This window comes from Chionomys nivalis, chromosome 1 (assembly GCF_950005125.1).
Source record: "Chionomys nivalis chromosome 1, mChiNiv1.1, whole genome shotgun sequence".
NCBI classification, from domain to species: domain Eukaryota; kingdom Metazoa; phylum Chordata; class Mammalia; order Rodentia; family Cricetidae; genus Chionomys; species Chionomys nivalis.
In genome coordinates, this window is record NC_080086.1 from 152,004,313 (window position 1) to 152,017,036 (window position 12,724).

Below are 12,724 nucleotides of genomic sequence, written 5' to 3' on the forward strand. Positions count from 1 at the left end.
GGATGGGTGGGGGAAGGGAGCAGTCACACAGGCAGTTCTTCCAAGGCCGTGAGGTCTCAGGAGCTTGGCCCCACGGATGTTGTTCTCCTAGACTGCCATCATTGATACTCTTTCTGATTCCTCATGTTGAGTTTCCTACCTGAAGCTCTACATGGTCTCACAGGACTTGCTTCCCTATGTCTTTCAGTCCACTCTTCCATTACTTACTTTGTACTTTAAATAGAAGAAAAAACAGTATACACATTTTAACTGGTTTAAAATAATTCCTCAAGTCGGGCGGTGGTGGCGCACGCCTTTAATCCCAGCACTCAGGAGGCAGAGGCAGACAGATCTCTGTGAGTTCAAGGCCAGCCTGGGCTACAAAAGCTAGTTCCCAGAAAGGCTCCAAAACTACAGAGAAACCCTGTCTCAAAAAAACAAATAATAGGGGCTGGAGAGATGGCTCAGAGGTTAAGAGCATTGCCTGCTCTTCCAAAGGTCCTGAGTTCAATTCCCAGCAACCACATGGTGGCTCACAACCATCTGTAATGGGGTCTGGTGCCCTCTTCTGGCCTGCAGGCATACACACAGACGGAATATTGTAAACATAATAAATAAATAAATGTTTAAAAAAAACAATAATAATAATAATAATTTTTCAAAAGACTTCCTTTGTCCTCACATAACAAAAGTAGCTCGGAGTGACGCCTCCCACAGAATTCCAAGCTCCACGTCCATTAAGTATGTAGGCATGTATGTCTATGTCTGTTCGTATAGATGTCTGCTGTGACTTGGAGCCTCGGCCTGTGCCCTGTGTTCCTGAGTTCATCATGAGCACACGGCCAGTGCTCAGATCCCTCTGTCAAAGCGAGCCGCTGAGCCCAAGCTGCCTCTTCGGCTAGCCCAGTTCTCAGTGCGTCTCTTACATGGCTTGTGTTAACTAAGACTGTCTACATGGGTGGAGAAGGGTTGGGGACATTTGCTCTCCAGACCAATAAAAGCAGATCCCCAAAGTCAGATCACACTCCTAGGAGTTGGTAGAAAACTGTAACGGGAAGGGACGGAAGGGGCTCCAAATGGGGAGACAGCAGAGCCCCCTTGGCCTCTCTGGGTGGTAGACCGCCTGAGCAGCATCCTTTAGAATGTTGCTGCCTGTCTTCCACAAGCTCCAGTCTGGTCACATGACCCACACTGGGAAGAACTCTCTACCTTCCTCCTGCAGTGAGCTCAGGGGAGGCTGTGTAGTCATGTGTTCCAAAGTGGAATTATGGAAGGAATAGAGACCTCTGTTCAGTTATATAGACGTGAGATAAGCCTTCTCTCTCATTCCATCTGACGGAGGCCCAGGCTCACAGAGGAGCTGTCCAGGGGCCTGAGCCCCCTATTGTTCCTCACTTTCCAAAAGGACAAGTCCTGGCATGGCAACAATATGTTGCAGCATGCTAAGTGAGCCTGGCCACATGATGTGGGTGGAACAAGGAACTTCAGAATTATGTGCACACAACCCATCTGCCTCCACCAGTGGCAGAACAGACACACCTGTCGGCTGACTGCCTAGAACCTTGTTCATTGCACAGTGCCCTATGAGGAACCGCCCCACCCCTAACAGCAGAGAGTTTCTCAGAGAGGCGAAGCCATCAGCCCAGAGCTGCAAACCGGTTGCAGTTGAGGCCTCACTGCTCCAGCCTCGTGTGGCAGATTCCCTCATCACCCGTTTCTGACAGGACAGTCTGTTGCTGGACACACTGACCAGATGGGTCCTCTGAGACAACAGATCCAGGAGGAATAGGACCATGAGAGGGACCTGCTATGCAAGAAAAAGAGAATGCAGAGCTCTGGGCCTCACCTGCAGCAGGGAATGGCTTTCTGGGGAGGGGGTGGCTGCAGGCCAAGCAGACAGGAAGCTGCAACTAGCCTGTTAGTTTTGCCCAGTGATGGCTCCCTGGAGAGAACCCAGCTTGGCAGGCTTTAGCTGATCCGGGAGTACAAAACAGACAAGGATGGGGTGCTTAGGCTGCCTGTGATGTCTCTTGTGGATTATTCAAGCATTCTAGCAAAACGAGCACCAGTCAGCTCAGACAGGGCTTTCTCTGCACTGGAGGTCAACTCTTGTTCACCTGAAAGTGTATGAAAGAGAGGAGCCTGGAACATGGCTTCCTTCCCTCCTGACCTTCCTCACCCTTCTCAGCTCCCTCCCTCCTTGCTTCCCTTGCCAAGCTCTTCTGAGACATCTTTCCCATACCCTTAATTTACAAACCGAAATTACACAGCTCAACAGTCCGCGGGGTATCTGAAGAGCTTTGCAATCATTACCTCTGATTTAGAACGTTTCACCTCCACCAAAATGTTTCACAGTGCAACCAGCCCCCATCCCCACCCTGACTTGTCTCATTTCTTCCCTTAAGAGGGTAGATGGGGCTTGACTGACGTGGGGACATAGCGACCAATGAGGCAGCCTCTCTTGCCAAGTGACATTGTCATGTGACCTTGCCATCAGTGTGTGCAGGAGCCACATGGAGTCCTGCAGGAGCAGTTCAGCCCGGCTGCCCCCGTCACACTTCAATGATCAGAGTCCAGATCCTGCACGGGGTGAGGGTAGGGATGGGAGCAGGGATGGGGACAGGGATGGGGACATTAGTATTGCTTAACTGCCAGCCACCTTGGGAGTACCGATGGTGTGGGACCAGGAGCTTAAATGAATGACTTCCAGTGTATGAGAAAGGCAGCAAGACTACCTAGGCACTGAGTAGCTTTCAACTATTATGAATACTTTTCTTGATCCCCTCAGGAACTAAAGGTTGCTAACCTGACCCTTGCTGACCTACTATGCATTTGTAATCAATGTGCACCTACTATGGATAGCACTTACCTAACTCTAAACATGTATCCTTTTGTGTCTCTTACTGTGGTAAGCAGATGAGAAAACCCACAATATTTGATATTGAAAATGGTAGGGTTTTTTTGTGATTTAGTCATGAAAGTTTAGAGGCAGGAAAAAAAGCAAATTTTATCTTTTCTTTCTCCCAAATGCCATTGCTGTTAGAGAAGCTTTTCAATCCCTCAAAATAGCTCTGGAAGATAAATGAGCAAACTTGGCTGGGCACTAATTCACTCTTCAGAATTCACTATGATTTATGCCCTGTTTCGTTTATTGCTCAAATAAGCAAAATCAGAATGGATCTTGTGATTATTTTGAGCTATGTGAAGTTCAGATCATTTTATTCTTCCTTAATCATTTTTTCACCAATCCACCTCTACCCAGAGATGATTCATCACGGAGCCCAATGCACGTTCTTCAGAATAAATGAGTAAAGAAAGATAAAGGAGGAGGGAAAGGGGAGGGCACCAGGCAGCCCCCAAATTCATAAGCAAGTTCCTTTGTGTTCTTTTCCCCTTACATACACACTGAGAATTTCAGAATAACCCAGTACAAGGTAGGGACCATGGACTGGGCTGGCAGCCATGTCCAACATTTTAACACTGGGATGCGATGCTGCCATTGTCATCTACAGTTCATACTCAAGAATCACATAATCAAGTTGCAAAACACAATATAAATGAATATGTAAGTAAGTTCATGAGTTCTGTGTCGGTCTGCATTCATAGCTATGCTTGCCTGCATGTGGCCCATAGGCCACAGGTTGGATATGCATGTGACCCCTTGGGTATTCATCAGAGGTTACTGCTGTGGTCTTCTATGTGACAAAGGGACCTGAGCCCTCTTATTTGTTTGAGTCAGAGTCGCACACTGAACCCAGAGCTCACTGGCTAGCCAACAAGCCCAGAGATCTTCTTGTTTCTTCCTCCCCGGTGATGGGGTCACAGGTATGTGCCTCCGCACCCCACTTTCACATAGATGCTGGGGATCTGGACTCCGTCCTCACACTTCTGCAGCAGGCACTTTACCAACTGAACTCTCTCCCCAGTCCCGTTTACCATGGGCGGGGGTTAAAAAGATGTGTGGGTAAGAATCCAGCCAGGCTCAGATGTGGACGGTGCTGGTCGGATGAGGTGCCTCCATTCACTGTCGATTCAGGGACCCTGGAGGGTTAGGAACATGGAGAAGACAGAAGGGGGGGCCACGAGAGTGAGTGTAGTCCTGGAAACAAGCCTAACCTGAGAGCTTGAATTCATCATCTTCAAAAAAGGAGGCCATTCTGAAGAGACTGCAGATGTGGGACCTTCTAGAACAGGTAGAACCAGGAGCTGAGAAGATAGGAGTTGCCAGAGCAGGGACTTGAGAGCAAGGGGAGCAAGCAGCGAAATCCCTGTGATGCTGAGGCAGAAGGCGAGCCCCAGAGTCAGCCACGGGATTCAGTGAGAGGTAGCACAAACTGATGACAAATGCAAAGACCTAGATGGGATAGCAATAATATGGGTACATTATTGTCAACTCTTGTGAGCACTCAGGATGATTTAAAGCACAGCAATAATAAAAGTTTCCCAGAAGGAAAATGCATAGTCCTGGCCCAAAGAGGATGCTGTCCAGACGCTGAGGGACCAGTGTATCTTGAGAAGGTGTGGTAGCCTGAAAACCCAGTGGGGTCTTCAGTATGCTGAGGCTGAGAAAGCAGAGGGTTCAGGAATGTCGCCTATAGAGAAAAAAAAGTGGGACCAGAGACTGAGGAGGAAAAGTCTCCAGGCCACCGCATATTGTCTCGGCTGCAAAGGGACAGAGGTAAGAAGCAGGACTGGGCAGGGGGAAACTCAGATGCAGGTGGATCCGACCTTGTGGAGGAATCCTGCTTGGGTGCAGCACCCAACCCTCAGCACACACAAAGGAGTGGAAGATTCTTCCTGTAGGTGAGCACAGGGCCATCTGCTTGCCCCACACAGAGGAGACAAACAGAGATGAAAGAGTGGGATGAAATTGAGAATCCAGAATGCTATGACAATGGTCAGTTACTAGCTGAATCACACACACACACACACACACACACACACAGACAGAGTGCGGATCCATGTAGCTCTTCTGTGGTTCTCCATGGTCCATGTGTGATTGTATAAGGCATGTTCAATGGAAACTTTGTGTTTGCAAGAATGGGCAGGACTGTATAAGAACCACCATCAGGCAGGGAGCTGGACAGATGAGGAGAAACTGCAGAATGTTTACTGAGCAAGGAAGGACACCCAGTGGAGGGACACTGGGAGTGTCGCCCTAAAGCCTTCTTTTAACTGGAAAGCAAAGCAACTTGATGTCGTGGGATCCGAGTGTGAAAATCAAGATATTTACTTCACCGTAGCAAGTGTAGGTGATGGGGTGGCAACCCTAAGTCTGGTTTCCTGTCACCTGCACTCTTAGGGGGTCACTGATTTGCTTTCACTGCTGAGTCCCAAGAGCAAATTTGTCTTTATGTCTGATAAGTGATTGGCCATTTTAAACACCTTTCATATAAATAGTCATTACAATAACACTTTATCAGTACTCAACCCACTGGTTCAACTAATTAAATGAGAAGCTAAGGAACACACACACACACATTGTAATGTGTGGCCAAATTAATTACCTGTCATTTTATCAAGGATTAAGCTGGCATCTCTGGAACATGGCTGCGGGAGCCCTGCGCTGCCCCTCTCCATGTGCGGTGCATTGCTGAACGCTATCCACAGGCGAGCATTAATATTCCTGATTCACACGCGAGGAAAAGGTACTTAGGCTGAGTTACTCTATTGGTTCAAACTCTGTGCTGTTAGTGATGGAATCCCACCACTTCCTGACTTCCTCTCCCTGAGGACACTCTGGGTGGATGGCTGCAACCCCAAAGGGTGGCTTATTGAGGGAATCATGGAGTCATTGGGTTGCATTAAGAGTATGAGATGTTAAGAGAAGAGCCTCACCAGCTAGGAGAAAGGAGAGACCTGTATCTTCAGAGTACTTGACTTAGCACCCACTGGAGTGCTGTTGACTCAGTACTGGCCATTTCTCTTGGCTTTCGTACCATTCTTAGATGAAGGAGGCCATGCCTTCACTTCCTGAGGGGATCCCTGTGTCTCAACTAATTTGGTTCAAAAGCATGAGCTCCGAGAAATGCCACCCTCCCTTGCTTCAGACTTCCTTCCACCCATTCCGCCCAACCCCCTAGCTAGCTGACCAACTCGACTGACTTCTTTTTCATAAATGACTTCATGCCTGTATATGTTCTTAAATCCCTGTAAGACACCGCTAGCAGACTGAACCTGCTCTTCTGAGACTTCTGTCAACCATCACGAATCGCTCTCCTGGTCTATGGAAAACTTTGTTCTCTTTCACAGCCTCGCTATACTTGCTGTCTAATGGTATTTAGAGGGGACGGGAGGACTAAACTAACAAATGATAAATGCGTATATTAGGATATTTAGATGATTTTTCGCTTTGTCAGTACACTACAGACTGATGACTCGTGCTCACTAGCACACCCGTCATCTCACATAGCCTTCCTTACAATGGTATAGCATTCAAACCCTACTCGCTGGGCTGGAGCAATGCCTTAGCAGCAAAGGCAGTGAAGAGCACAGGCTCCTCTTCAGGGGACCAGAGTGTGGTTCTCAGCACCCATCTAGGAAAGGTCACTGCTGCTAGCAACTCCAACTCCAGTGGATCCAACACCCTCCTCTGGCTTCTGCAGGCACACACACACACACACACACACACACACACACACACGGGGCGGGGGGAGGTCGGGGTCTGTTTATTAAGAACCCGTCTGTAATCTGCAATGTCCAGACCCCTCATGTCGCCTAGCTTTTCTACTTCCCTGAAGACTGTTGTCCCAGCTGCCTTTCCCCATATCTGAACCTCTTGTCACCTGTCCTCACACTCTCCTGGCCCTAGGGAACCTCACCTCCCCATCTTCTCCTCCTCTATTTCTTCCTGGTTTTGTTTGTCTGCTTTGATTCTTACAGTGTTGTTCAAATTACTCTGGAATTTTCTGTGTTTGAAAGCCTGATCACTTAAAGACATGTTTCATATTTCTTCCCTCTTGCCCCCACCCCTTTGCAAAACCCCTAAATCTCAGTCAGTGCCTTCCTTTCCCAAAGACAGACCATTCACCTTTTCTTTGTTTATTCATAAGCCAGCACTTTCACGGCTCTGGCTTCAGTGGAGGAACTATGACATCAGGGCAGGTGCTCCCTTGGCCATCAGCTCCCCCAGAACACAGATTCCATTCCACAGGTGGCGTGATACCCCCAAAGAAATGTTTTGAAGACCTTTTTTTATACCTGTGGAGTTTTCATGGTGTTTTACCGTGGCTTTGATTTATTAGGACATTTGAATATAGAGACCGTATTTGGTTGTCAAGGTATTTTCCATAAATTTTCTGTAAATTAAAAATAAAAACAAATGGAGCTTGGGAGGCGGCTCCGTCAGTAAAAGTTGCTATGAAAGCGTAAGGCGTTTACACAGCACCCAGGAAAAAAACAAGTGCACGTGCCTGTGATCCCAGCACTGGGAGGGCAGGATCCCTAGAGGTTCCAGGCCAGCCAGACGGACCAGCTTCCCGATAATGAGAGACCCTGACTCAAAAATTAGGAAAGACATCCAACATTAACCTTTGGCTCCTACCTGCACATGCATGCATGCTCACACAGCTGAGCATGTATACATTCATACACAGCTCATACGTGTGTTTATCTACAAGCTGACTCCCATGTAGACACAACTGGAAAGTACCCAAAATAAAAAGGAATGAAAAATGCAAGAACATTGAATAGGAAAACCATCTTTCAATTCGTCTCCCTTTCTCGCTCTCCCGAGTCTCCTCCCTTTCTCATTCTCTGTATCATGAGAGAATACAATTCATCCTGAGGCCACTGGCTTTCGAAGGTCAGGATGACCTGGCTTCATACTTAGAAAAGAATTATCTGCAGGGAAATCCAGCATTGAAGACATCGGGTGTGGGATTTATTGCTGCTTGGCTGTGGGTTTCGTTTAATGTTAACTGCCCTGGACATTTTAGAAATTGATCTATATAGTTCTCTGCATGTTTTCTCCTGATGAATATTTACCATTTGGATTAAGTAGCAATGGACGTATTTCAGCTTCACATTAATTATGTACATATCCGCAGGAATCCTGTGGAAGCTGAGTGAGACGTATCGTTCAGTAACTAAGAGACGGGGAAAGAGTAAGACCCCAGCAGAGGATAAGTGGAAGCACAGTATATTCTTGGTTCCCAACATTGTGCTTTGTTTCTGTTTGTCTGTCTGTTTCCTCAGAGACCCTCAGAGTCTGGACCCACCAGAAGTCAGCAATGCAAAGCTTCAGTATGCAGGGTGGGGTCCGAAAGGCCAGCAGCTGGTAAGCAAGTCGGGTTCAAATTTTGAATTTTACTAAGTTAATGTTTTCTAAACTGTTTATCACTGAATAATATCTGGGGCGTGCCCACGTGTGTGTGTGTGTAAGAGGTGGGAGGGAGGAAGGGAGGGAGGGAGGGAGGGAAGGAGGGAGGGAAGGAGGGAGGAAGAGAGAGATTAAGTTTTAGATAAATATACCAAAGTATCTGATTATATAAGATTATTATTTATTTTTAGATAGAGAATTCTCATTTTTTAAAAATGGATCATGGTGAGTTGGGGAGATGGCTTAGTATATAAAGTACTTGCTATGCAAACATGAGGAACCAAGTTTGGATTGACAAACCTGTGAAAAAGCCAAGCGTAGCAATCTATCCTACCAGCAGTAGGCATGGAAGCAGGCAGACCATGGGGACTCCTGGGCTAGCCAGTCTAGCTGAAACAGAATGTTCTGGGTTCGGCAAGAGAAAACAAAAAAAAAAAAAAAACCTTAGAGAGTGATAGAAGAAGACACAACCTCAGCCTCTGACTCCCACATGTGTGTGCGCAGACAAGCACATCACCCACACATGCACACTTACAAATGGAATGTCATATTGCACTCAGCAGTTTTCCCTCACTGTGACAAAGCATCTTGGAAAACAACATCACCAGGAATGAGTTCCTCTGGGCTCAGGGTTTCAAAAGTGTCCCTCCATGGTGGCTGCTCCTTCATTTCTGAGCTCATGAGGAAGCAGAAACCGCATGGTGTGTGGTGGAGCAGAACTGCTCACCTTTTGACACCTGGAAAGGAATTGGGTGGTGGGGTGGCACACTGGTGAGATCCATCCTTCAGCGACATGCCTCTAGTGAACCAGTTCCCCCAACCCGCACACACCTACTATTTGATGCATCTGACTATGGATTTGTGGATGGATTATTCCGTGAATGACAGCAGCATCCTTGGGAGCCAGTCATCCCTTGATGATGCCACTACCTGGGGACCAAGCTCTCAGCATATGCATCTCGGGCACCAGAGTATGCCCAACCCATAATACATTCTTAGTTCTCATAGCCAGTGTGCTTAGAGTTGCTACCCATGTAACCGTGTGCGTAGATGAAGCTCCTCAGAGCACTTTCATGGTAGTCATCAGTGTGACACACGTTGTTATACATTGTTCTGGAACCTTACCCTCTTTCCTAGAGGTTTAGGGAGAACGTGAACCTGTCAATCATTATGAAGCTGTGTCCCAGCAACCCTGTCAGCATGGGGAAGCTCACAGAGCCTTGACAGGTTGACATACAAGGTCTTCAAGGACCCAAGTAGGTGAAACTGAGATATTTAAAGCCCTGTGAGCTGCTAGGATGGTGTATAGGTTACTTTCCTTATTGTTACTAAGTACCAGATAAAGCAACTCAAAGAAGGAAGAGTTTAGTTTAGTTCACAGTGTGGACATCCTGCTGATGGTGATGGGGAAGGTGAGGCTTCAGTTGCATGAGGCGACTGGTCACACGGCCTCCTCAGTCAGGGAGCAGACAGAGATGAACCCTGAAGTGCCAATCACTTTCCCCTTTTCGTTCAGTCCAGGACCCCAGCCCATGGAAAGGAGCCACCCACATTTCACGTAACCTAATCCAGAAACTCCCTTCAGACATGCCAGGGGTGTGGCTTCCTGGTGACTCTAGACCCTGTCAAGTTGCCAGTCAGTGGTAACTATCACAAACAGTGTAGTGAAAAAAGGCCCACAATGAACAGCCTTGGTGCGAATGTTCCCAGCCCAGAACCCATCACTAGCTGATCATAGTTATGGCTGTGAATCTGAGAGGGGGATGAGCTGGACAAAAAAGAGAAGAATGTGTTGTCATGGCCCCAGCATACAGGGGTCAGACCCAGGTGACCAGGTGACTGCTATGAGTCCTGTTTAACTTCGTTTTGAGAGGCAGGATCTCCCTGCCCAAAGCTGCTCTGGTGTTCAGATCCGAGGGTTTGGTGGCTGTGTCTCAATCACCACTTTCTCTTCCATCTGGTTGCAGATAGTTTCTTGGTTGCACCTCAGTTCCATTATCTTGAGTCAATTCAAAAAAGCAAAAAAAAACATTGGGCCACAGAAGAATCTTACCAATTCCTCAAGTATCTAGCCAACTGGGGATTTCAGTGGGTCTACCTGGCCAAAATCAATGTAACATTTGGAAGAGCCATTGGTGACGGTCCCTCAGTGCAGTCACAGAAAGCATCTGCAACTTTGTTTGTTCTGGAGCCTGCACAGAATTCTGGTACCTGCATCTTTTAAAGCAGACTGATGGATGTGACTAAAGAGATGGCTCAACAGTTAAGAGCACTTGCTGCTCTTCTAGAAGACATGAGTCTGGCTCCTAGAACCCATGTCAGGCAACTCACATCTGCTAGTAACTCCAGCTCCAGGGTACCTGACACCTTCTGGCATCCACAGGCGGCCACTGTACTCCCTATTGGTTGGCCAGTAGCCCAGTGTGCCCAGCCTGGCATCCAGGCTCAGCCACAGAAGTGGGGGCAGGAACTGAGAAGCAGGGTGGCCTATTTTCTGTTGCTGGGAAAAAGACACCAGTACTTGGTTCCTCGCCAAGGTCTCTGTGTGCCTGGCATGTCACCTGCTCCTTATCAAGCCGCGGTTAGCAATAAGCTCTGGAGTGCACCCCGCTTTCTTCATACCCAGGCCTCCGACAGTGGGGGAGACAAGGCCCTCACTCTAGAGTTCCATCCAGCGGCGTTTGGGGGAGGAAGAGTCTGTAGATGACTGCTCCAGCTTCTCACTCGGTCAGCCCCTTCCCTGTCCAAAGCCATCGCACAGGAGTGAAGACAGAGGATCACAAAGATGACCTTGCTTGACCTCCTAAGGAGTAACTAACAGCAAACAGAACAGGTGTCAACCTGACTGTGACAGTTCCCTGGTGTGACTTCTCCAATGTAGACACTTTATCAGGAACTCTCTGTAAGGTCCCGCATGTCACTGTGGGGAAGTTTTTAGTCACATGCAATGCCATGTAGGGTGCTGGTAGTTCTCACCATCTGAGCATAAAAGCATAAGGCAAAGAGGGCCTGGTACTCAGGAAGAATTTCCCAGTGTTGGAAAACTAAATACATAAGCAAATTGCTTAATTAGCTCATTAGTGTATGTGTGCGGTCTTAAGCATTAAGCATAGAGTAATCAGAGGGGAGTGGCTAACTGGGATCTAGGACTGTGTGTTCAGCGCTCACAGTGGGGGAAACTGTACTCCCTTCTTGTTTCAAGGAACTCGGTGTCCAGTTAAGTATTCATTGCTGAAATGTGGGTTTAATGCTGTGAACCAACAGGCTCACTGAATTTAAACTGACATTAAGTCAGAAACTCTTCCTGTAGGCCTGTGTACTGACTCTAAGAAGCAGTATATCCCATAGTGGGGAATGAGTCCTATATGCTGGAAATCAACCAAGTCCCGTAATGGTAGGTGCTTGGGGCTGTGCAGGCAGGCTTTGTGATTTCTGCTCCAGCTACCTCTTTCTTACTGTTTAACACAAACACAGTTGTGGACAGTGTGCCATCATGTTAGGATAAAACTTACCAACCCCAGGAGGATTCTCCTGTCCCGCTGTGTGTCCTCACCTGAGAGAACCCTCACCCCTGGGCTACCACCCTGAGCACTGTCAGTCTCTGAGCTGTGTCTGCAAAGGAAAGCTGCAATCAGGAACCTTGTGAACATTAATCTATTAAGCGACAGGCAGCAAATCCCTCCTTGCCGTTTTATTTTTAAAGGTAAATATTGCTCCCTGCAGTAAATCTGCTCTAATGGTAATGAGTCATGCTGCAGTGACTGGATCTCCTTGGGGAGCAGAGAACACAGCTGCAGTCAGCTCCACTAAGGAGCTTTCAGAACCCCGCAGCCCCGCCACACAGGGTGCTGAGCTATGTCTATGGTGTGGAGTTTTGCCACTTGAGGATATGGCCAGTCTTTCTACTCATTCTCAGCTATACTCTGTGTGCCTCTGGTTGACAGCTCTCATTTGGAGACAACTGTACTACACTTTTAGATCCTGTGGTCCAGAATGAGTGCACCTCCATGGATGGCCAAGGCCGTGTGCCCCAACCCAGCACAGGGAGAAGTCAGGCAGGATAGCTCACGCCTATAATCCTAGCACTCAGGGATTCAGAAGGCAGGGCAGAGGATTAGAGAAGCCCGCCTGAGCGACAAATAAGCTCCAGCCCAGCCTGGGCTACAGTGTGAGACCTATCTTAGGGAGCGGGAGGAAGAAGAGAAGGAGGAGAGGGGGGAGGAAGGTAGGCAAAGCCACAAGAGGATTAGAGAGGAGGGGAGAAGAGAGAAAGAGAAGGGGGAAGGAAGGAGAAAGGAGGAGAGGAGAGGAGAGGAGAGGAGAGGAGAGGAGAGGAGAAGAGAGGAGAGGAGAGGAGAAGGGTAGAGAGGGGAGGGGAGGGGAGCAGAAGGGAGAGGAGAAGGGAGGGGAGAGGAGGAGATGAGA

The 12,724-nt window shown here is 48.0% G+C and overlaps 1 protein-coding gene across 4 annotated transcripts in view; it reads left to right on the forward strand.

The window, feature by feature from the left end:
* Nucleotides 1-12,724, forward strand: part of Dpp6 (dipeptidyl peptidase like 6) — an 887,986-nt gene that overhangs the window by 708,000 nt on the left and 167,262 nt on the right. For all 4 annotated transcript variants that reach the window (XM_057791926.1, XM_057791942.1, XM_057791918.1 and 1 more), the window contains exon 7: nt 8,176-8,257. In XM_057791926.1, the coding sequence (XP_057647909.1) occupies nt 8,176-8,257 (82 nt within the window). The remainder of the gene's footprint in view (nt 1-8,175; nt 8,258-12,724) is intronic.